The 23,818-nt window shown below is 39.2% G+C and overlaps 5 protein-coding genes and 1 non-coding gene across 8 annotated transcripts; 5 read left to right on the top strand and 1 right to left on the bottom strand.

The window, feature by feature from the left end:
* Window positions 1-475: 475 nt before the first annotated feature.
* LOC111455172 (histone-lysine N-methyltransferase ATXR3-like) lies at window positions 476-13,069 on the top strand. Of its 3 annotated transcripts, none has more exons than XM_023096734.1 (20): window positions 476-717; window positions 996-3,331; window positions 3,439-3,495; window positions 4,317-5,441; window positions 5,775-6,145; window positions 6,229-6,783; window positions 6,865-6,965; window positions 7,623-8,676; window positions 8,784-8,855; window positions 9,281-9,391; window positions 9,503-9,603; window positions 10,257-10,356; window positions 10,451-10,546; window positions 10,763-10,930; window positions 11,007-11,132; window positions 11,391-11,444; window positions 11,739-11,986; window positions 12,068-12,176; window positions 12,264-12,566; window positions 12,643-13,069. In XM_023096734.1, exons 2-20 carry the CDS (start codon window positions 1,108-1,110, stop codon window positions 12,817-12,819), a joined length of 7,152 nt encoding a protein of 2,383 aa, XP_022952502.1. In that variant the 5' UTR covers window positions 476-717; window positions 996-1,107; the 3' UTR covers window positions 12,820-13,069. The 3 variants fall into 3 exon arrangements, with proteins under 3 accessions (XP_022952502.1, XP_022952503.1, XP_022952501.1); XM_023096733.1 differs by having other exon boundaries at window positions 491-781; XM_023096735.1 differs by lacking the exons at window positions 10,257-10,356; window positions 10,451-10,546; window positions 10,763-10,930; ... (4 more) ...; window positions 12,264-12,566; window positions 12,643-13,069 and adding an exon at window positions 9,095-9,183 and having other exon boundaries at window positions 490-781.
* Window positions 13,070-14,188: 1,119 nt separating this feature from the next.
* Window positions 14,189-15,468, top strand: LOC111455517. Its single transcript, XM_023097234.1, has 3 exons — window positions 14,189-14,995; window positions 15,088-15,233; window positions 15,391-15,468. Exons 1-3 carry the CDS (start codon window positions 14,230-14,232, stop codon window positions 15,466-15,468), a joined length of 990 nt encoding a protein of 329 aa, XP_022953002.1. The 5' UTR covers window positions 14,189-14,229.
* Window positions 15,469-16,123: 655 nt separating this feature from the next.
* On the bottom strand, window positions 16,124-17,640 carry LOC111455243 (STOREKEEPER protein-like). Its single transcript, XM_023096839.1, has one exon. It carries the CDS (start codon window positions 17,613-17,615, stop codon window positions 16,407-16,409), a length of 1,209 nt encoding a protein of 402 aa, XP_022952607.1. The 5' UTR covers window positions 17,616-17,640; the 3' UTR covers window positions 16,124-16,406.
* Window positions 17,641-17,859: 219 nt separating this feature from the next.
* Window positions 17,860-17,932, top strand: TRNAA-AGC. The gene has a single exon. It is a non-coding gene; the product is annotated as a tRNA-Ala (tRNA).
* Window positions 17,933-18,044: 112 nt separating this feature from the next.
* On the top strand, window positions 18,045-20,850 carry LOC111455614 (putative pentatricopeptide repeat-containing protein At3g11460, mitochondrial). The gene is made up of 2 exons (XM_023097345.1): window positions 18,045-20,341; window positions 20,831-20,850. The coding sequence occupies exon 1, from the start codon at window positions 18,133-18,135 to the stop codon at window positions 20,293-20,295; it is 2,163 nt and encodes a 720-aa protein (XP_022953113.1). The 5' UTR covers window positions 18,045-18,132; the 3' UTR covers window positions 20,296-20,341; window positions 20,831-20,850.
* A 664-nt stretch (window positions 20,851-21,514) lies between these two features.
* On the top strand, window positions 21,515-22,048 carry LOC111455518 (sulfated surface glycoprotein 185-like). Its single transcript, XM_023097235.1, has one exon. The coding sequence runs from the start codon at window positions 21,515-21,517 to the stop codon at window positions 22,046-22,048; it is 534 nt and encodes a 177-aa protein (XP_022953003.1).
* The last annotated feature ends 1,770 nt before the right edge of the window (window positions 22,049-23,818 follow it).

Below are 23,818 nucleotides of genomic sequence, written 5' to 3' on the forward strand. Positions count from 1 at the left end.
ATCACGACGACTTCGTGAATCCCTTCTTTTTCAACCCCGAAAACTTGAGCGCCAAAACCATCACACATTTACCAAAATACCCCTACGCCTCTCTCTCCTTTTACCGTCCCACCCGGAAAAGGCCGGCGTATTGACGAAAGTAAATATCTCGTGTACAGCTTCACCCGTACCGGGGTATTTAAGTAACTTCACATGACTAAGATGAAAATGACGAAAATTAGATAATTACTTTAATATTAATAACTGAATAGATTATGATATGTTTTCAATAGAAGAATAATAACATACAAAATTGTGAAAATATTCAGATTTATAGTTTTCATAAAAAATAAATTAGACGTGAAAACCCGAATCAACCCATCTTCGACTTCAAGAAACCTATCGAATCAACCCACCTTCGCAGTAAAAAAAAACCTATGTCCATTTTCGTAATTTCAGTCATTTACTTGCACGACCCCGATAAATTCACCAAAGGGCAACGATCGGAAACGTTGAAGCGAATAAAAAAAAGGAACAAGAAAGCTTCCTCTTTCAGACCAACATAGAACGCAACCAAAGAGCGACTCAAAGATATTGCGATTGAAGGCAAGAAAGATTGGAAAGAATTTCACGAGGTTTAAAAGAAGGAAAATTTTCAGAGAGATTGAATTCAGAACTTGTAATTAATTGAGTTCTCTTGATCGTACATCGCTTACTCAGTCTCTCGCGCGCTCTACGGTCTGTTGCAGCTACAATTTTTCATTCCGGATCTATTCAGTCTTCGTTCAATTTTGTTTTTCTGGGATAATTTTGGTTCTGTTGCTTTTCTTTGGGCTTCTTTTTTTTACATTTATGGAATTCAATTGATAGGTTTTGGTATTGAGAGCGCGCTTGCTCTTCGGGGGGATGATTACTTGTTTCGCGAATTTCGCGACTTCTTCGTTTTATTTGGTTTTTTAAACCCTACATTGCTTGGGCTTGACTCTGGTGTTGGTTTTTCTCTTTTGGAAAAGCAGGGTCTTGAATTGGACGATTCAGGGATTCGAAGATATCGCAGTATGAGCATCGAGAGCCCCGGCGAAGGGGAGAGCTAGGGTTTTGAGTTTAAGTGACATAGGTGGGATTTCCATGGGCGATGGAGGCGTCGCATGCATACCTTTGCAACAACAACAGCAGCATATTACGGAGACCTTTCCAATTCCTTCAGAGAAAATGCTTTGTGCAGGTAAGAATAATGGGTTCAATTCAAAGTCTTCAGCCAAATTCAGTGAGGCAGAACGGAAGCAGACGATGAAGGTGAAGAAAGAAGAGGTCGTAGCGAAGGATGTTGAATTGGGAAGAACAGAATCAGGATCGGATAAACCTGGGAAGAGCAGCAGAGATGTTGGGCATGCTGAAAATGGTGTTGATAATGCAGAGAAAGATGAAGTTGAAGAGGGTGAATTGGGAACCTTGAAGTGGTCGAGAGTTGAAGTAGAGAACGGGGAGTTCGTGCCTGAGAAGTCAAAAAGAGGTGGAATTGAAAACAATGAAAAATGGCGGAAAGCGGAGAATGAAAAAGAAGAGCATGTACGGGGAAAGTGGCGGAGAGGGGATATAGAGAAAGGGGAGATAGTTCCAGACAGGAGTAGAAAGGGTGAGGCTGAGAATAGATCACGGAGATTGGCAAAGGATGAAATTGAGAGAGGAGAGTTCATTCCAGATAGATGGGAAAAGGGTGATATTGTGAAGGATGACTTTCGTTATTCAAGAACACGCAGATACGAGTCTGAGAAGGACAGAGGGTGGAGAAGTGTGCATGAGTCAACGCCACCTCTTGTTAAGTACTCAACTGATGATGTTAGAAGGAAAGAGCTCAATAGAAGTGGGAATCAGCACGGTAAAGGTACGCCCAGATGGGAGAGTGGCCAAGACAGAGGTTCGAGGTATAGTTCAAAACTTTTGAACGACGAAGTTTCTCATAGGAACGACTACAATGATGGTAAGAACTTTGGGAAAGATTATTCTTCTAGCAACCGTTTGAAGCGCTATAGTGATTATGGGGATTATGCTGGTTCAAAAAGCAGGAAACTTTCAGAGGAAAGCAGCAGAACTGGTCACTCTGATCATTATTCGACCCGCCCTATGGAAAGGTCTGGTAAAAATTCTTCTTCTTCTTCTCAAGTATCTTCATCTGATAAGTTCTCTACAAGGCATTATGAATCTTCTTCTACTTCTTCTCGGGAAGCTTACAACAGACATGGGCATAGTCCAGGTCATTCTGATAGGTCACCTCTCGAAAAAGCTCGATATCATGATCACAATGATCGCAGCCCTGCTCCTCGGGATAGATCACCATATGGTCGTGATAGATCACCGTATGGTCGTGATAGATCACCATATGGTCGTGATAGATCACCATATGGTCGTGATAAATCACCGTATGATCGGAGTCGGCACTATGACCATCGTCATCGTAGTCCTCATGCCGAGCGGTCCCCACAAGATCGAGCTCGATGTCATGGCCGTAGAGCTCAAACACCAAACTATTTGGATAGATCACCTCTTGACCGGAGTAGGACCAATAACCATAGAGAAACAAACCGAAGAAGCAAAGGAATTGAAAAGCATAGTTTGCACAATGAAATCAGAACTAGGGAAGATAAAACTACACCAAGGGACCCTGATGGGAAAGAATCAATTGTGATAGCGAAAGAATCCTGTGACGAGATCAAAGAGCAGAATACCAATGGGTCTATCGAGACTGTTGGAGACTGCAGGTTTTATGAAGGGGAGAAGTCTAAGAGTCCAAACCAAACTTGTCTAGAGCTGTCTCATGTGGATGGAGTTCCTGAAGAACTGCCTTCTATGGAGGAGGATATGGATATTTGTGATACACCGCCACATGCTCCCCTGGTGACTGAAACATCAACAGGCAAATGGTTTTATCTTGATTATTATGGTGTGGAGCGTGGACCTACTAGACTATATGATCTGAAGACACTTGTTGAAGAAGGTTCTTTAATGTCGGATCACTTTATCAAGCATTTGGACAGTGATAGATGGGTGACTGTTGAGAATGCTGTTTCTCCTTTGGCCACAATTAATTTTCCATCCGTTGTACCAGACTCTGTAACTCAGTTGGTGAGCCCTCCTGAAGCTCCAGGCAATGTATTGGCAGATACCATAGATTCTGGAAAATTGAACATTCAAGGTGATCATTCTCAACTTCCAAGTGGTGGACCAACTTTATGTTCTCATGAAGGTGCGGATACTTCTGAGCCGTTAAGAGATCTTCACATTGATGAAAGGATTAGCATTTTATTAGAGGATATTACTGTTGTTCCTGGCAGAGAACTTGAAACAATTGCAGGTATTTGTTCTTATCCTTTTCACTCTCTCAAAAATTTCTGGCAAATCCCTCCTTGCCTCATTCATGGAGATTTCTTGACTTTCCCCGTTTATTTGTTTTGTTGCCAGAAGTTTTGCAGATGACTTTGGATGGTGAACAATGGGAAAGATTGGCCATCTCCGAAGGTATAGGTTAATTCTTCTATAATTTTTCATTTTATTTTCAGGATATTAAATTTGAGAAATAGAAAGTAAAAGAATTATGTGGAGAACAAAAGACATAATCCAAAATCCTAACCCAGAAGCCAAAAGCTAGAAGCCAAATGGCAAGCGTGAACGCAATATACTTTCCAATTGTCATTAATAAAAAGAAGCGTGTATTGTAAAGCACCAAAAAAAGGCTTGCATTAATTAAGAAAAAGGAGAGTAATTATGGCGTCTTGGAGAAAGAACTCTCTCTGGCTTCTCAAATCAAATGTCCTAGCATGTAACCAACGTTGAGGAAGTTAACTTCCAGTCTTTGACCATTGCCTACAAAACAGCATCTTAGCATCAATTGTGTAATCCTCGCCGAATTTTGTACAACCTGATCTTAAAAATATAAGATAAGGACCACTAAATTTGCATAAGCAAATGACAATTGATAAATGGGTTCTTTAGGGTTCTCTACTGCATTGTCAAATATCACACATTTCTGGGATCACAGAGGGCTTTTAGTTTTTTTTTCTCTCCACTTTTTGGAGTAAAAGTAATTTATCATTTTGATACTTGAACTCAGTTGTTTTTTCTTTTAAGTTTTTTACTAAATCACACAAGCAAATTGACAATTGACAAATGTGTAATTAGGGTTTTTTACTGCATTTTTGCACATCTACATTTATGGGGTAACAAGAATTTTTTCTTTAGTTTTTAATTTTTTTCTTTTTTAAATAAAGTAATTTGTCATTTTGGTACTTCGGACTCAGTTCTGAGTGAAATAGTCCAATGTTTAATCTTTATCTTCACAGGTTTCTCAGATCATGTTGGTGAACAGCTCGATGAAATTGCTGATGATATTTTGGAACTTACAGACTTTGCAACATCAGTGGATTCTGGTTCCAAAACATATGTATCATCTGATAAGGATTTTGGCATTGATGATGGTGATTTGACTTCTGGACCATGGTCTTGCAAGGGTGGTGACTGGAGGAGAAATGATGAATCTTCCCAAGAAAGAAATGCTAGAAAGAAGCTTGTTCTGAATGACGGTTTTCCACTATGTCAGATGTCCAAATCAGGTTATGAGGATCCTAGATGGCATCAGAAAGATGAATTATATTATCCTTCCCAAAGTAGACGACTTGATCTGCCTCCTTGGGCATTTACCTGTCTTGATGATAGGCCAACATTAACAGTAAGGGGGACGAAGGGAACTATGCTACCCGTTATCAGGATAAATGCTTGTGTGGTAAAGGATCACGGTTCATTTGTCTCTGAGCCTCGTATGAAGGTCAGGGGTAAGGGGCATTCAAGGTCTAGGCTATGGTCTTCCAATAGTGATGGGAAGCGATCAGCCGATGGTGATTTTCATTTGAAGATTGCTAGAGATGTAAGCTTAGAGAGGTCTTTGAAGACTACTGGTTTGGTTAGCATCCCTAAAGATCGTCTTTGCTCATATGATGACTTGCAGTTGCATTTAGGTGTTTGGTATTACCTTGATGGTGCTGGACATGAATGTGGGCCTTCATCATTTTCAGAGCTACAGTTATTAGTAGATCAGGGTGTCATTCAAAAGAACAGTAGTGTTTTCAGGAAATTTGATAGGGTATGGGTTCCAGTAACCTCCTTTGCAGAATGTTCTGAATTGACTAAAAGTACTCAGAGGGAGAAAACTCCATTATTAGGTGAAACAACAAAAAATTCAGTTTCAGTATCTGGGACCAATTCCTTTGGTGGACTCGTAAAAAATTCAAATGCATTTCATGAACTACATCCTCAGTTTATTGGATATACTCGAGGAAAGTTACATGAATTAGTTATGAAGTTTTACAAGAGCCGGGAGTTTGCTGCAGCAATAAATGATGTCTTAGATCCATGGATCAATGCAAAACAACCAAAGAAGGAGATGGAGAAGACCATGCACTGGAAATCAGGTATTGGTGAAGTCATTTTTGAGTTTGAAGGCATTCCTTGTCTTTTCATTTTCAGAATGCTGTAGGCCTTTCTACCTCCTCCTTTTTGAGCATTTGCTTGATGAATGGGGTAGGGTTGTCAAGAATTGATTAAGCTGCACTTATTTGTTATTATTTTTTTCCTAAAATTTTTATGATTGATCTATCCTTATTGCTTGAACTCTAGGCATCTTTTTGTACCAAGTACAGTAATTGGCTTTTATTCCTTATGAGTATTTTCCTCAATTATTTCTCATGAGTTCTGGTCATTTTTCTGATTTCACATTGGGGGCTGCTGGATTTTGTGAACTGCAGATGGCAGTGCACGTGCTGCTAAAAGAGCCAGATTGCTGGTTGACGAAAGTGAAGATGATTATGAAGTGGATGAAGATTCCCTGCATCAACATCAAAATGATGAAATTGCATTTGAGGATTTGTGTGGTGATGCTACTTTCCATGGAGAAGGGAGTACAAGTTTGGAGGTTGAATCTTGGGGTTTCCTTGATGGTCATATTCTGGCACGGATTTTTCATTTTCTGCAGTCTGACCTAAAATCCTTGTCTTTCGCTTCTGTAACTTGTAAGCACTGGAGAGCTGCTGTTAGGTTTTATAAGGATATCTCTAGGCAGGTTGATTTATCAACTTTGGGTTCAAACTGTACAAATTCCACATTCATGAACATCATGGTAAGTGTTAATACAAAGGCTTATGTCGTATGGGGTTATCTATTTAATCTCAGTTTAACCTTATTATATGTCTGTGATTGCAGAGTACTTACAATAAAGAAAAGGTAAATTCTATAATTCTAGTTGGCTGCACCAACATTTCCCCAGTTGTACTTGAAGAGGTTGTTGGCATGTTTCCTCAGTTAGCCTACATAAATGTTCGAGGCTGCAGTCAGTTCGATGATTTGTCCTCTAAGTACCCGAATATAAATAGGGTGAAAAGAAGTTTAAATGGCATAAAAAACAATGAAGAAACACACTCTAAAATGAGGAGCCTCAGGCATATAACTGAAAAGTCCTCTTCTCTTTCTAAAATTAAGGGCGTCAGTTCTAACATGGATGATTTTGGTGAGCTGAAGGAGTATTTTGAGAGTGTGGATAAGAGAGAGTCAGCAAATCAGTTATTCCGCAGAAGCTTATACAAGCGTTCAAAAGTATTTGATGCTAGAAAGTCCTCATCAATTGTTTCTAGAGATGCCCGCATGAGACAATGGTCCATTAAGAAATCAGAAGTTGGATATAAGAGGATGGTTGAGTTTCTTGCTTCCAGTCTGAAGGAGATCATGAAGGACAATACGTTTGAGTTCTTTGTACCCAAGGTACTTAACACCCATTTTAGTATACCAGGGCTGCTTTTTGTTCTGAAATTTATCACTGTTTCTGATCTGTGTTCTTTGCAGGTTGCTGAAATTCAGGATAGAATTAGAAATGGTTATTACATTAAGCGGGGGCTTGGTTCTGTCAAGGAAGACATCCGTCGAATGTGTAGGGATGCAATAAAGTATGTTTTATTTGGATACCGTTTATCTTTCCTGCTTTTGCGACAGGTTTACATGGCATTGGACTAATTTGAGTCTCTTGAGTAATTATTGCAAATCCCTCTAGAAAGGATAACATGGATTATGAGGAAAGAAAATGTGTTTTGTACAACCATTATCCGATGAAAGGGTCAACTGAAGGCATTTTGGTGTATCTTCATGAAAAAAAATTTATTTAAACTTGGAAAATGACAGGATGTAATTGTTGTTGTTGTTGTTGTTGTTATTATTTTTTATTAAAAATTACAACAATTAATTGTGTACTGAGGGTTGGAAGGATACTGTTTCTGAATGGTATCTATTAAAATGATTTCTATTTCTAAAGGCATATATCTTTTCTTGAATCTCATTTCTAAACAAGCAGTAAATTTTTTGTTTTGTTTTTAGCTTTGTGAATGTTATTAAATGATTTTTATTTTGGTTTTTGTCTGTACGTGGAATTTTGTGAATCCAATAAATATTATGTTTTGTGAATTATTTCTATATGCTTGCTGTTCCTTTTTTCTTGTAATTTTTTTTTTCATTTCAATATAATCCCTTTCTTCTTTCAGTTTCTGGAGCTTTTAGTCGTTCAGATTATGCATTTTCTGTGATAAAATTATACCTTTATGTTCTTGCAGAGCAAAGAACCGGGGTGATGGAGATGCGAATCACATTATTACGCAGTTCATTCAACTTGCCACCCGTTTGGAGAAGAAATCAAAGGTACATCTGGAGAAGGATGAAGTGAGCTCTTGGGAAGATGACTCTTCTTCAAGACTTGGTTCTTCTTCTGCTTCAAAATTCAAAAGGCGGCTTGGTAAAATGGCTACTGAAAGGAAATACACAAATAGGAGCAATGGCTCCATCTTTGGAAATGGCACCTTAGATCATGGAGAGTATGCATCCGATCGAGAAATCAGGAGGCGCTTATCTCGATTGAATAAGAAAGCAATTGGATCTGAGAGTGAAACATCTGATGAGTTTGATATGTCTTCTGGAGATGGCAAGAGTGATAGTGAGAACAGTGTCTTAGATACAGAAAGCGATTTGGAGTTTTCATCAGGTCGACTTGGGGAATCAAGAGGGGATAAATGCTTTATTATTGATGAGGCATTTGATTCTACTATGGATGACCGTGAATGGGGTGCTCGCATGACGAAAGTAAGCCTTGTTCCTCCTGTCACAAGGAAGTACGAGTTGATTGACGAATATGTTGTCATAGCAGATGAGGAGGAAGTTCGGCGCAAGATGAGGGTATCTTTACCAGATGACTATGTTGAGAAATTAAATGCTCAGAAGAATGGTGTTGAGGAGTTAGATATGGAACTTCCTGAAGTGAAGGACTACAAGCCTCGAAAGAAAATTGGTGATGAGGTCTTGGAGCAGGAAGTTTATGGAATTGACCCTTATACACACAATCTTTTGCTTGACTCGGTGCCTGAAGAATTGGATTGGCCTCTAATGGATAAACACTTGTTTATTGAAGATGTGCTGCTTCGCACTTTGAATAAGCAGGCCATACATTTTACTGGGTCAGGAAACACTCCCATGATGCATCCTTTACAGCCCGTTATTGAAGAAATTGAGAAGGTTGCTGCAGAAGAATGTGATATCCGAACAATGAGGCTGTGTCAAGGTATCTTGAAGGCCATACATAGTCGACCTGAAGACAAATATGTTGCTTATAGGAAGGTATACCTTCCTATCGATTTACCCTTTTATCCATCTTCCATGACTTGGTTTGCAATTTTTCTGATGCCACTTTTTGTTCTTTGTTTGTTTACTAATTGTGTAATTAGGGGCTAGGCGTTGTATGCAATAAACAAGAAGGTTTTGGAGAAGACGATTTCATTGTTGAATTTTTGGGAGAGGTATGGCTGCAGTTCTTCTTAGCATTTTGGATTGAGATTATTTTCATAATAAGCATAATGTAAATCAATACGGTTGCTAAATGTATATTGTTTCCGTATATGCACTGAAATGTTGTTGTGATTTTGTTGTGTTTAAGGTAGTAATAAAGAGATTCTATTTCTTCACTTTTCGTATAATTGATTTGAGGGAATCATACTAAAACGGTATATATGTTTTAATATAATTATTTTATGTATAGACTGGGTCGGATTTAATTAAGTTGCCAGATAGTAATCCTATGTCCTTGATATCTTCATTTTTGGCACGTCTTTATTATCTGCTTTTGAGGTTAGTTTTCTCAATTTGTGTTCTTGCTTGGTTTTTTGAAATGAAATTCACATATATGTGATAGCAGCTACATGTTTATCATTCTTTTCTTGTTTAGGTTTATCCTGTTTGGAAATGGTTCGAGAAACAGGATGGAATTAGGTCGTTACAAAAAAATGACAAGGACCCAGCTCCCGAATTTTATAACATCTATTTAGAAAGACCAAAGGTGCCTACTTAACTCTGTTGTATTTATATTTATATGCATGTTTCACTATATATTGTTTATAATTCTTTATTCCGCATACTTCTTGAGTACTCAATCTCCTCTCTCGGGCAGGGTGATGGGGATGGTTATGATTTAGTGGTAGTTGATGCCATGCACAAAGCAAACTATGCTAGCCGCATTTGCCATTCATGCCGACCTAATTGTGAAGCAAAGTAAGTTCTTTTAAAAGCCTAGGTTTTTCCTCTCTCTTGTTCGCTGTTCATGGTTTATATGGTTATTCTATGGAGCATTATGTTTGCACGTTTCAGCATTTTGTATTTTCTTTTTTGGAGAAGGGAAACAATTTCATTGATGAATGAAAAAGGGTGTTTACATTTACACCAGTACATAGCATGAAAAAGAGTGAATCCCTTGTATTCTTTTTGCACCCAAATATACCAAAGGAAAACCCTGTTGCGAATTCTTTAAGTAATAATTGTTAACAAAAATATGCATGTTTAATTATTTTTTATGTAGTACTATGGAATTTGAGGTACCTATTATCTTCCCTAGTATATTGTAGGTCTAATCTCCATTCTAACTTAAAAAAGAAATATTATGTTAGAATGAATTTAACGTGTCTCATGATTCACCTTTATACTTGATATTAAAGGGAAAAAAAAAAGGGAAAAAAAGATGTGGGGGAGATTATTGCTTTGATTTCAAATCATGTTTTTTGAATAATAAGTTTGATGAACCTTGCCCCATAATCATCTGCATTTGCTTTTGCTTCTTCTCTTAGTTGTGCATTGCTTTGTGATAGTGGCCATAATATCTCCCTCTTTTTTACTAATCATAGATCATTCAACATATTGTTTTAAAACAGAGTTACTGCTGTTGATGGTCATTACCAGATTGGAATTTATAGCTTACGCAAAATACAGTATGGTGAGGAGATCACATTTGATTATAATTCTGTTACGGAGGTACGTCTTTTTGCAGTTCTTTTCTGATTGTGCTCACTGGGGCTCTTTTTTTTTTCTTTTTTTTTCTCTATAATATTACTTTTTACTCCATCAGAGTAAGGAAGAATACGAAGCATCAGTCTGTTTATGTGGAAGCCATGTCTGCCGAGGTAGCTACTTGAATTTGACCGGTGATGGAGCCTTTCTTAAGGTAATATTTGGAGGGAACTCTTTTAGAAAAAGGCATGGTGTGCCACCTTGGTTTCAGTTTTTGTTTGTTTTCTTCTGCTAAGAGATCTTTTGTTTTCATGTTCCCACAATTTATGGATATATTGGTTATTGTGGTTGTTTAGTCTACTTGTTCCCAGCCTTGATCTTTTGTGTGGCCTTAGTACTAGTTAAACAAGATGCGTTACCTTTCCACCAGGTACTGGAGGAATGGCATGGCGTTCTAGATTGTCATCAACTGATGCTAGAAGCCTGTGAATTAAATTCAGTGTCAGAAGACGATTATCTTGACTTGGGTAGGGCTGGATTAGGCAGTTGTTTACTCGGGGGTTTACCTGATTGGTTAGTGGCTTATTCAGCTCGTGTGGTAAGTGCATTGGTGCTTATGGCACATATGTGTGTCTGATATTTATATTTTCTCAACCCTTGGAGTTTGTTTCCAGGTGAGGTTCATTAATTTTGAAAGAACAAAGCTCCCCGAAGAGATTCTGACTCACAATTTGGAAGAGAAAAGGAAATACTTCTCAGATATCTGTCTTGATGTTGAGAAGAGTGACGCCGAAGTTCAGGTAATAAGAATATGGCATGCATATGGTTTAATATCCGAGTTAGAGGGAATAAGTTCAAGCCAGGGTGATCGCTGCCCAAGATTTAATATCTTACGAGTTACTTAGTCAATCAAATATATTAGGGTCAAGATAGTTATTCCTGGAGTATAGTTGAGGTGTGCAGAAGTTGACTTGTATATATTTTCTCATGCATATGCTTTTAGTTTAAATGCATCAATTTTATTTTTTAAAAAATAATTTCTTTTGTGGTCTTGACAGGCTGAAGGTGTTTACAACCAAAGGCTACAAAATTTGGCCATTACTCTCGACAAGGTGAATACCTTCACTTCCCTCTTCTCTTCTAGTTTTGGTCTGTTTATCAGGTAAATGTTATTGGGTTGGTTCCATCATTGGTATTTCCTATTCCACATTTTCATGTTGGTCTGGAATGATCTATACTATAACGAGGAGCATTGTTCCAAGTTTGGTTTTGCATGTGTGTCAGTGGTGATATTTGGTATTAGACAAGGTTCTAGAATAGAGTAGTTTTTTCGTTTCCTCTCATTTTAAGATGTGGAAACTTTTTATTTACTCATCTTTGATTAACATTTTAAATTCTGTCTGAAGGTGAGATATGTAATGAGATGCATTTTTGGCGACCCAAAGAATGCTCCACCTCCATTAAAAAGGCTTAGTCCTGAAGAAGCCGTAACTTATCTTTGGAAAGGAGAGGGATCACTTGTTGAGGAGCTGCTTCAGAGCATGGCTCCTCATGTTGAAGAAGACTTGATAAGTGATCTCAAAGCCAATATTCGTGCCCATGATCCATTAGACTCTGGTGACATCCAAAAGGAACTTCAACAATCTCTATTGTGGTGAGTAGATTTGTACTCCTCTGCTTTAAAATCCAATATAATCGGATGTTTAGTTGAATTCATTTCATTTCTTCTGTGTAGGCTGAGAGACGAAGTTCGTAACATTCCTTGTACATACAAGTCCCGGAATGATGCTGCTGCAGATTTGATTCATATTTATGCTTTTACTAAGAATTTTTTTAGAATACAGGTACCAACTTATATAATTTCACAACTTTCAAATTCTCTTATGCCCATTCGAGCACGATATTAAGGCAATGTTTACTTTTGTTTGCAGGAATACAAAGCTGTAACTTCCCCACCAGTTTACATTAGTTCACTTGACCTGGGTCCCAAGTATGTGGATAAGTTAGGGACAGGTTTTCAAGAGTACCGCAAGACATATGGTCAGAATTATTGCTTAGGGCAACTAATTTTTTGGCACAACCAGCAAAATACCGACCCAGATTGTAGCCTGGCTAAGGCCAGCATGGGTTGCATATCTTTGCCAGAGATGGGCTCCTTCTACGCCAGAGTTCAGAAGCCTTCACGGCAGCGTGTATATGGCCCAAAGACTGTTAAATTTATGCTGTCAAGGATGGTGAGAGTCTATTTTCGTTCTGTAATCAATGCCATTGGCTTTGTTGTCTTAATTCATTATTTTGATTTTCCCTCAGGAGAAGCAGCCGCAGAGACCATGGCCAAAGGATCGGATATGGTCATTCAAGAACTGTCCCAAAGTGATTGGCAGCCCAATGCTGGACGCGGTGTTGAACAACTCACCCCTAGAGAAGGATTTGGTACATTGGCTAAAGCACAGAACGCCCATATTTCAGGCCATGTGGGATAGGTAAACAACTTTTGTAGGGCTAGCAGGTAGGAACATTAGCCAAACCTCCTCCTCTGTATATTGTTTTGGAATGATTTCTCCATTTTTAGTTCATCATTCCAGAGCATCATTACTAGTGTAGCTTCTTCCATTCCCATTCTTGTGTACAGTTTTTTTTCTCTTATTCCTCACATTTTGTTATATTGTAGTTCATATTTGATCAGTAAATCGCTATTATTCCCTCCAATTGGAGCAATGGAAGTAGAAGCAATGGTTAAAAAAGACTCAATGTGGAGTTACATGTATGTATACGCGAGTATACATACACATATACATACATATACGTATACGTAAGTATACATGTGCACGCACATATACATACATATACGTAAGTATACATGTGCACGCACATATACATACATATACGTATACGTAAGTATACATGTGCACGCACATATATATTAAGACGAGTATTTTCTTTCACTCCATAAATGTTTGATTAGCCTGGTTGAGTCAGCATTTGGCCTCATGTTTAAACAAAATGTTGATTTCATAATATTTAATTGCTTAAAAATTTGAATATTTAATTAAACCATTTTTTTATATAAAAAGTCAAAAGTATTATGCGTCTTTGCTGTACCAACCATTATACTACGCGTGGCACGTGCCCAACCTTTCCGCTTCAAGCATATCCGTCTCTCAGAGTTGCTTGCGAAAGTACACTGTCACCCTTCCACGAGCCAAAATCCATACCCTTCCTACGAGGCGAAAATCGTCATTTTACCAAATTTTCCGGACTTATCAGCATTTATGCTCATCCACCGCAACCATAATGTACTTGAAAAGATTCCCACGTGCTAAGCACACGCCCTATCCCCATCAAAATTTAATCATAAAATGAAGACTTCGGCTTTAAGAATGATTTGCTCATCAAATTTTAATTTGAAATGTTTTCAACTATTTGGTTTTAAAAAAATAATTTTCTTCTATTTTTGTTATCTATTTTTATTGATATAAAAATGAAGTCAAATTTTGTAATATCAAAAAAAAAAAAAAAAACGAAATTAAGTATGAATTTCAAACCCATAGAGTTAAGAACGAAATTAAGACTAAATTAAATTAACTTAAAAATATCTAGAAAAAAAAAATTGGTTACTGTCCCAGTGGATTATTTGAAACGGCGGAAGATAAAGACAAATGGTCGACAAAAAAGCGTACCGGAAGAAGCTGTACAGTCCCCCCCGCCACCTACACCTGTCGGTTACATCCTCCTTGTACGGACCCAATCCGCATCATCATTCCCTCTGTTTCCTTTTGTCTTCTTCTTCCTCACCATTACAAATAAACCCATTACGCCATTACGTTAATTTGCAGAGTCTAGATATACACAACAATTACAAATATAATCCCTTGTTCTCTGGTTTTTGCTTTGCTCATGGAGACTTCTGCTGGCGACGATGCTTCCTCCACTGTTTGGGATGATGCTTGCTTCGACGCCATGTTTTCTGGCGTCAGTCTCCAGTCGTTTCTCGCGGGTGGTAGCCAGAGCCACACATTGTTGCCGTCTCTGTTCGGAGGATGCTACGTTGCCGATTCTCTTACTTTTCCTGACGGTATGACGTCGTTGTATCCTCAGGTAAGCTCTAACTTCGTCGCTGAAAGTACCGCCTCTTCCGATGGTCCCTTCTTCAAGTTGCCTAAATCCGAGCCGATGAGTGTGTATGAACAAACGGAGACTCAAGAATCCACGTTCCTTTTTCATGATTCGACGTCGTTTCCTCACTTGCCCGATCTCCGTTCCTTGGAGCAATGTTCGTCGTCGTTTAACAAGCGTGCTCGAGTCGATTCTGTGATGAATCCGTTGCAGATGGTGGAGCCGATGGTGCGAACATGTGAGGGGTTCCAGAACTTTTTTGTGCCGTACGAGTACAAACACTCGCCGGATTTAACCACTTCTGCTGCCGTGTCTCCTGCTGTTCAAATCCCTCGCAGCGCTTTGGCTCGACAGCGTCGTCAGAAATTGAGCGACAAGACGCGTTGCTTGCAGAAACTACTGCCATGGGACAAAAAAATGGACATCGCTACAATGCTTGAAGAAGCGTGCAAGTACGTCAAGTTCCTTCAGGCACAACTCCTCGCGCTTCAATCCATGCCCCGTGAATCGGCCATTTCTAGTTATTCAAATAATCATTACATCACCGGTATGTTTGGTGGATTGGAGAGGCTGAATCGAAACCAACTATTGCAAGTTTTAGTTAACTCGCCGGTGGCTCAGACCATGCTTTGTTCTCAGAGTTGTTGCGTTTTCTCGGCAGAACAGTTGGGCCTTATCCAGAAGATCGCGGAGAAACGAGTTCTGCTGCAGCAAATGTCGACATTCCGTCCCAAGCCCTAGTTTCCGATCGAGTTCCACCGTTCGTGATTCAGACCGACGGAACGGCAAGGCTGCGCGTCCGGTACTACAATATTTCTTTATGTGTTTGCGTTTTAGGTCATTAGAAAGCATGATAGAAATTAGAATATCCATTCCCCATTTTTGGTATTTTGGGAACAATTTTTGTAGTCACAATTTGGAATGTTGCGAAAATGCTTTTAGGTGAAAGTACAAAAGAACAGCTACCTTAGTGTTATGACTCCTAGTGATCATGAAAATGAGGTACAAAATTTTCAGTAATGAATGCAGATAATTTTCAGAGCACTCCATTTTCTGCCTACCATTAATTGCTTTTCCATTCTGAGTGAGTTCGTGAAAACACCCACAAAACAAACTGTCCTTGTGGTCAGAATTTTGTCCAAACTGAACACTCAAATTATGAAAGTATATCTTGATCAGCATATTGTTTTGAAACTTTCTTCTTTGCCCTTTATCTATTGGAACTCATTTCAATCCTTGGTTCAATTGATAATACTTCAATAATGCATGTTTATGTTGAAGAACTATAGAAACTACAGATAGATTATCATCTACATATTTGTTATACTGATCTTCAAGCTTCACCATAGACTGAATAGACCATGATGATCAGAACAATTCATTTGAGTTCTGATCTTCTGAGAACCCCACTAGTAATTTCTTAAATCATCCATCACCAAGTCCATGAAGAGGCAATAATTGTACCAAAGTTCTAACTATAAGAAAACCCAACCCCAAAAGCAAGAAATCCTGAAAACAACATAGACTTTACATGTTAATGTATCCTAACACACACATTGATGCCATCTGATAGTTCAAAGTTCATAAGCAAAGACTTGAAATCTTCTTACAGAGACGATACACCATTTGTAAAGTATATATCAAATCATAAAATTCTGGACAATTGAAAGAATAGATCTCAAATATTATGAACATTCTCTTTAATTTTCCATCTTAGAAACAAAGGGAAATGTGTAGAAACACTAAAAAGGAATATCACCTATTATATATTATAACTCAGAAAAATACAGAAGCAACTATTTCTCTGCCATGTTGTGGACAAGCACCACTCCAGAATGCTCATAGTTCAAAGAATTTCAGACCCAAAAAAGAAAAAAGAAAAAAGAAAGGAAAAAAAAGAAAAAGAAAAAGAAAAAAGAAAACTTCCCGAAGAGACTCTATTAGTTACCTTGATTGGCTTAGGAAGCTCTCTTTGCCTTCCCCATTGAATCCAATATTAGTTTACACTGTTCCCTAACTAATTCAACCTTCTTCACATACAATTCCAGTTCGTTTTCTCCCAACATCCTCCATTTGTCATCCAATTCCTTCGCTTTTTCACTCCCAATTGATGGCATTCTTTCCCTAACAAGCCGCATTAGCCCTTCTGAACAGAACTTACCATTCTCCACCATGAAAGAAGCCTTCAGCCATGGATATTCAGATAGAAACTCCTCTGCCAAAATCTTACTCTCAACATTATTATTGTTCACAGTCTCTTTCTTTGCTGCTTCCACATCCACTCTCGGCGAGCTTATAGACACTGAATTGCTAGCTTTCACACTATGCTTCCTCGGCTTGTTCTTTGCTTCATTGCCCCATATTTTCTTCGACAGCACAAACGAATTATGCTCATGTTGTTTCAAAAATACAGGGTCGTCCCCATTCCTGCCCTTCTCCGAGTTGTTCTTGTACTTCTTCTTCAGCCTCCTCACTTTATCGATCAATTGATTCTTCGAAACATTAACGCTTAGATTTTTCTTTATGAACTCTAGAAATTGGCTCATATCGGTATAAGGATCAGACCCCTTTGCCGATTGAAAATCAATCATCCCCTGTAGTATCGAAATCTCATCATCCTCACTCCACAGCCTGTTAATGCCGGACCCACACACCTTTTTCCCTTCTTCAATATCTTCGCCATTCATTACCCTCTTCATCTTCTTCTTATTCGACTCATTCCCTTGGAAGTTATTCTCAATCGGGCGCTTTAAACATGAACTAAACGGTGGCTTCACAGTAGCACAATCTATGCTCGACTTGTGTGAATCCTTGTTAGGTTTAGAAGACCCACAGGCCAATTTCCGAAGAATCGGTTTAATGGTGAAAGCAGAAGCACTTGGGGAGGATTGGGTTTTCTCAGAATCGGAATCTGAGACGAACGCAGAATCCTTTTCGAGAGAATTTTCACGTCTGGGGATGACAGGAGAGGGGATTGCTTGTTCTTGTTCTTCTTGTTGTTCTTCCTCTTCATCTTCGTGGGTGTGTTCATCGATTTCGTCCTCGGAGTTCTGCATTAGATTATCAATTTCCCGATCCTCTTCATGAGTCTCATAATCGGATTCTTCTTCGGAATCTGAAAAGGCATGCGCGGACGGAAGATCTTCGACGAGCCGCTTTGGTGCCATCGGAATAGAATGGAAGAAAAAGGTTGGTTTGGTTTATAAGGGAGAGGGCGTCAGAAATTTAATTTATAGTATTGGAGTAGGGTTTTTGACACATTGGGGTTTCTGACGTGGCATTGATTCGACAAACTCCGAAAAGGAAAAGGATACGCCATACGTGGAAGGTAAGTATATAATCTTATATTTTATTCAAAAAATAAATACAAATATCGAAGGTGATTATGTAATTTTCATATTTTATTCAAACGGGGATGTAGCTCAGATGGTAGAGCGCTCGCTTAGCATGCGAGAGGTACGGGGATCGATACCCCGCATCTCCACCTTTTTTTTTCTTTTCATATTTTCTATTTCCAGTTTTTATTTATTAATGTTTTTTACACAAACGTCATCGCAGGCTTATAACTTGATGAGGGTAAGATTTTCATCCTCAATATTTATAGGAAGATGATCTTTAGTTGTGACTAGAATTATAGTGTTCAACCAGGTTTTGTATGGTAACCTATAATTCTAGTTTCTTCCCATGATTGCCATTGCCACAGCTACTCTTAAACCATTCATACTTCATAACGCAAACATTTGCAAGAAATCTCTGCATACAAATACTATAACCAATCCCAAGTCCGCTCTGAGATTCCCACTTACTTCTCTACAATGTGGAGCCATTTTGCAATCACTCACCAACACCAAATCAACTGCACAAGGCCGGAAACTCCATGCCTGTATGCTCACATGTGGAAATCTTCAAAACAATACCTATCTCAGCTCCAAACTTGCTGCATTTTATGCCGCTTGTGGTCGCATGATAGAAGCCCAAGTGATATTCGATGGGGTTGCTTTGAAAAATTCCTTCCTGTGGAATTTTATGATTAGAGGTTATGCTTCTGGTGGTATTATTGCTTACAAGGCCCTTGCTATGTATCGTAAAATGCTAAGATTAGGAATTGTTGACAATTTTACTTTCCCTTTTGTTCTAAAAGCGTGTGGTGATCTGGGTCTTAGTGAAATGGGAAGGGAAATTCATACTCAGGTGGAGGTTTGTGGGTGGGATTCAGATGTTTATGTGAACAATTCTCTTCTAGCAATGTACCTGAAGTTTGGGAATTTGGATGTTGCAAGGAAGGTGTTTGATAAAATGCCCGACAGGGATACAACTTCTTGGAATACTCTGATTTCGGGTTACGTGAGGAACAACAATGCAATGGAAGCTTTAATGATTTTTTATCTAATGGGAAAGGCTGGGTTGAAAGCAGATGGGACTACTTTGCTTGCACTCCTCTCTGCTTGTGTTGATTTGGCTGCCATTAAGCAGGGGAAGGAGATCCATTGTTATGCTATACGCAATAATTATGTTTCTTCGAATGAGTTCCTGATGAACTCGCTGATTGATATGTACTCAAATTGCAATTCTGTTGCTGTTGCTAGGCAGTTATTCGAGGAGTTGAAAATTAAAGATACTGTATCATGGAATTCTATAATTTCATGCTATCAACGAAGTGGAGATGCTTTTGAAAGTTTAAGACTTTTCTGTCAAATGCTAATCGAAGAAACAGCAGCTCCGGATGAGATAACTCTCGTGGCTGTCCTAGGTGCTTGTGAAAAGATTACAGCCCTGCAATTTGGGAAGTCAGTCCATTCATATCTGACTAAGACAGGGATTTTCTTAAATTCCTTTTTAGGAACTGCCCTTATAGACATGTATGCTAAGTGTGGAGAATTATCTTGCTCTCACCACATCTTTTGTGAGATGACTCAGAAGAATATGGTTGCTTGGAGTGCTATGATTGCAGCTTATGGAATTCATGGCAGGGGAAAAGAGGCTATATCCGTTTTCAATGAAATGACAGCAAATGGCATTAGTCCAGATGAGGGTGTTCTAACTTCTGTTCTATCAGCATGTAGCCATTCAGGCTTGGTTGATGAGGGTAAAAAGATTTTCAATGAAATGACCATCAAGTATGATATCAAACCGGGACCTGCTCATTACTTATGTTTGGTAGATCTTCTTGGCAGAGCAGGGCTACTGAATGAAGCATACGAACTGGTAAAGCGTATGGAAGTCGAACCATCCGCTGATATATGGGCTGCACTCCTCTCTGCTTGTAGGCTTCATCGAAACATTGTGTTGGCAGAGATTTCAGCTCAAAATATTTTCAGAACGAATCCAACAAGGGTTAGTAGCTACATCTGTCTTTCCAATATTTATGCTGCTATGAAACAATGGACTGCTGTGGAAAAAGTGAGAACTACAATGAGGAATTATGGATTGAAGAAACCAGCGGGGTACAGCTCAATTGAACTTGATAGCCAGGTTCATATGTTCTTTGTTGGAGACAAGTCACACCAACAAACAAAAGATATATATGCTAAACTGAAGGATATAAGTTGGCGACTCAAGGAGAAAGGGCACAAGCCCGATACTAGTTCAATTTTATATGATGTCAATGAAGAGCAAAAGGAGAAGATGCTTTGGGATCATAGTGAGCGATTGGCTATTGCTTTTGCTCTTCTAAATACCCCTCCAGGGACCAAAATTAGGATTACTAAGAATCTTCGAGTATGTGCAGATTGCCATACAGTAACAAAATTGATATCGAAACTCACGGATCGAGAAATCGTCATGCGTGATAACCACAGGTTTCACCATTTTATTGATGGCATTTGTTCTTGTGGGGATTTTTGGTAATTACTGTGTAACTTTGTTTCATGTCAAATTTATTCAATAACAACAGGTATGGCATTTCTTATATGCTAACGGTTCAGCAATCGTTTATAGTTAGCAATTAAACATGTAGATGATTATATTTAGTATCATGTGGGTAGAGAGATAGGTTTCAGGAGTATAAGTTTCTTACCATGAGAATTGTTAGGAATCACGACTCTTCACAATAGTATGATATTGTGCGCTTTAAATTTAAACTCTCGTACTAATATGAGATTTGTTTTGGGCTTCTCCGCTCGTTCCAATGGAGATGTATTCTTTACTTATAAACCTAAACTAGCCAATATGAGACTCCTTTCCAACGATCCTCAACAAGAATGACCGTTTTTGTTGTTTCCTTTGATCTAGTTCTTAATCTGTTTTATAGTTTAGCTGCTGAACTAGTTCCTCAGTCCACTTTTGGCTTTCAAAACATGCTAATAATTCCTTTATTGATAAAAGATGAGGAAGACGATGTGTAAGTTTATATGCTTGATTGGTTGTCCTGTTGCTGAGACAGGTTTTCACGGATAGTGGCAGCTTGGAAGAATTGATGTTTATTTACAAACAGTCAAAATCTGTGATGCAGAGTTCAGCTAACTGAGAGCCACATTTATGAGGTTAACCCCTATCTCAAAGAGGAATGACTTGGCAGACATGCTTGGTTGGCTCGATTCTTGATGTCTTTTCAACAGGTAACAGGTATGTAATAACAAAACAAAATCTCTTTTCATTTTTTAACCGAATTTTCCATATATCATTAGTGCCCCACTTCCACCTCTTGGGTCTGCCTGCTTAACTTTTATTGCTCACCGCCATTGCTCACCAATCCTCTGAGATAGAAATTTAGCTTTTGGGTCTGCCTGCTTAACTTTTATTAATTACATTAAAACTATCCATCTCTTAGATCCATGTACGGACTGTAAAAAGGTAAAAATCTTACCTGTCATTCACTTGCCAAAGGTTAAAAGTGAAAAAGAACGGTGACGGTTTCATTGGTCTTCACGTGGGTCCGATGCCCTTTCAAGCTACAACTCTGTGAGTAGCCCAGTCCACTCCACTCCCTTACTCCCTATCTCTCTCATTTTGCTCATCTTCTTCACCCGCCATGAGAAAAAGACGAAAAAGAATCAAACCGCAAATCTTTTTCTTGTGAAGCTGTGTGTTTTTCGGAATCTGAATTTGGAACTCTGGATAATCGAAAATGTGTTATGTTGGCAAAGCTACTAAGATCTTCATCTTCATTGTTACCGTTTTGGTGGTTCTTGGTCTAGTTCTTGGCTTTGGATTTATGCGTCATGGCCTCCAAAAATCCCACAAGTGCTCCGGAAACTCCTGTTTTTCTCCTCCGGTTGTCTTTCCCAATCCCAATTCCGCCACTCCCGGCGGCGCCGCCCCCATCTCGGCCTCCAATCAACCGCAGAACCCACCAAACCCACCAGATTCCAATCCCAACCCACCACCTCAAAATCCGATTCCGGCTTTTCCACCTCCATCTGAAGCTACTCCGGCTTCTCCGCCTCCGCCTGACGTTATTCCGACTACCCCACCTCCGCCTGATACCATCCCGAATCCCTTACCACCGCCGCCACCGCTGCTGCCGGCATCTCAATCTCCACCTCCCCCAGAAACCGAAGCGTCGCCACCATTAACTCCACCCAGTACGACGCCAGTGAGTCCAGGTCCAATGCATGTTCAGCTGCGATCGTCGATTCGTAAGACCAATAAGAAGTTCTGAGGTCGATTTATTCATTGATTAAGCTCATTACTTTTTTAAAAAAATTGTCTTGATTTCTTAGATAGGTTTGTAGAGAATGAGGATGAAATGTGAGTTGTATTAGATTCGAGTGATGGGTCGATCCAATCTTCAGGTGTTGCCTGCTTGTTCATGACGGATTGTCAGTTCCATTTTACTGAATTTTCACAGAAAAAGCAGAGGAATCAGCCGTGATTCCTTTTCTTTTTCGTTTCTTTTTAGTGTATCAGTTTCACAGTTCCTTCTTTGACCATTGTCGTCTACAGTGTCTACACTACTCCCAATGATATTATCAGTCCAAATTTCGCTAATCCTCCTCAAAAAATCCATTTCTTTTCAGCTAAAAAACCTAAAATGTCGGAAATGGGTCGGGTTTTGAAGTGGATCTGTATAATTGTTGATGTTTTGTTTGTATAATTGTTGTTGAAATTTTCCTTTAGAATATCTGAACTGAGCAATTTTCAGGCAAATTTGGTGTCTCCGAGGAACACGAAGCTTTCTTTTTAGCTTCTTTACGCAAAGTACAGATTTTAGCAGAGTCCCATGTTCATATCTGCAGAATTTTCGCAGCAACATCCTCGCATGCGTTCAAGACAGTTTCTTTTCTTTTCTTTTTTTTTTTCTTTTTTCTTTTTTCTTTTTAAGATAATGTCTTTAAGGGTCGGATTGAAACCTATGGGTAGAAGCAACTGATCTTCCATCAAGCGGCTGAGGCCTTTGTGTTTAACTGCGAAACTTTGTCTTAAACCGGTGGTTGTAGGGTGGCCACAAAAAATTTTGAAGGCTATTGACCCTTGCATTTAGGGTAGATACCCTATAAGCTAAAGGACAAGGGTTAAATTTGGAGGGCACGTTGCGTGGTACTCTGCCAACTGTAAACATTATAATAAGGTTTGGAATTTCTATACTGCTGCGGTGTTATAATTCATGTCATGCACGAGGATCGGTGTCCGGTCACCGAAATCCGGCCGGCTTCTGCGGCGGAGGGCGGCGAGTTTCTTGATTAGTTTGGACATTTGAGTGATGAGAGGTCGGTCATGTGGGAATTGGAGAGAATTAAATCTAAAATGATCTTTGCCCCTTCCTAGCTTTAGCCTCAGAAGCTTCCGAGTTATATTCAATTTGAATATTTGATTCAAGACTTTAAAACGCATTTGTTAAGAGAAGGTTTCTACACCCTTATAAAAGGGATTTGTTCTTCTCCCCAACCAATGTGGGACATCACAATCCACCCCCTTCGGAGCCTAGCATACTCGCTGGCACTTGTTCCTTTCTCCAATTGATGTGGGACCGCCACCAAATCCACCCCCTTCGGGCCCAGCGTCGTTACTAGCACACCGCTTCATGTCTACCCCCTTCGGGGAACAGCGAGAAGGCTGACACATCATTCGATGTCTAACTTTGATACCATTTATAACAACCCAGATCCACCGTTAGCATATATTGTCCCCTTTAGGTTTTATCTTTCAGTCTTCATCTCAAGGCTTTAAAACGCATCTAGTAGGGGAATGTTTCCACCCCCTTGTAAAGGGTGTTTTGTTCTCTTCCCCAACCAATGTGAGACATCACAATCCACCCCCTCCGGGCCCACATTGGTTGGGGAGGAGAACAAAACACCATTTATAAGGGTGTGGAAACCTTCCTCTAGTAGACGCGTTTTAAAGTCTTGAGGGAAAGAGGGGAAGCCTGCAAGGGAAAGCCCAAAGAGAATAATATCGGTTAGCGGTGGGTCTGGATCGTTATATTATCACT

The sequence above is a fragment of the Cucurbita moschata genome, unplaced genomic scaffold (genome assembly GCF_002738365.1).
Source record: "Cucurbita moschata cultivar Rifu unplaced genomic scaffold, Cmos_1.0 Cmo_Scf00017, whole genome shotgun sequence".
NCBI lineage: Eukaryota > Viridiplantae > Streptophyta > Magnoliopsida > Cucurbitales > Cucurbitaceae > Cucurbita > Cucurbita moschata.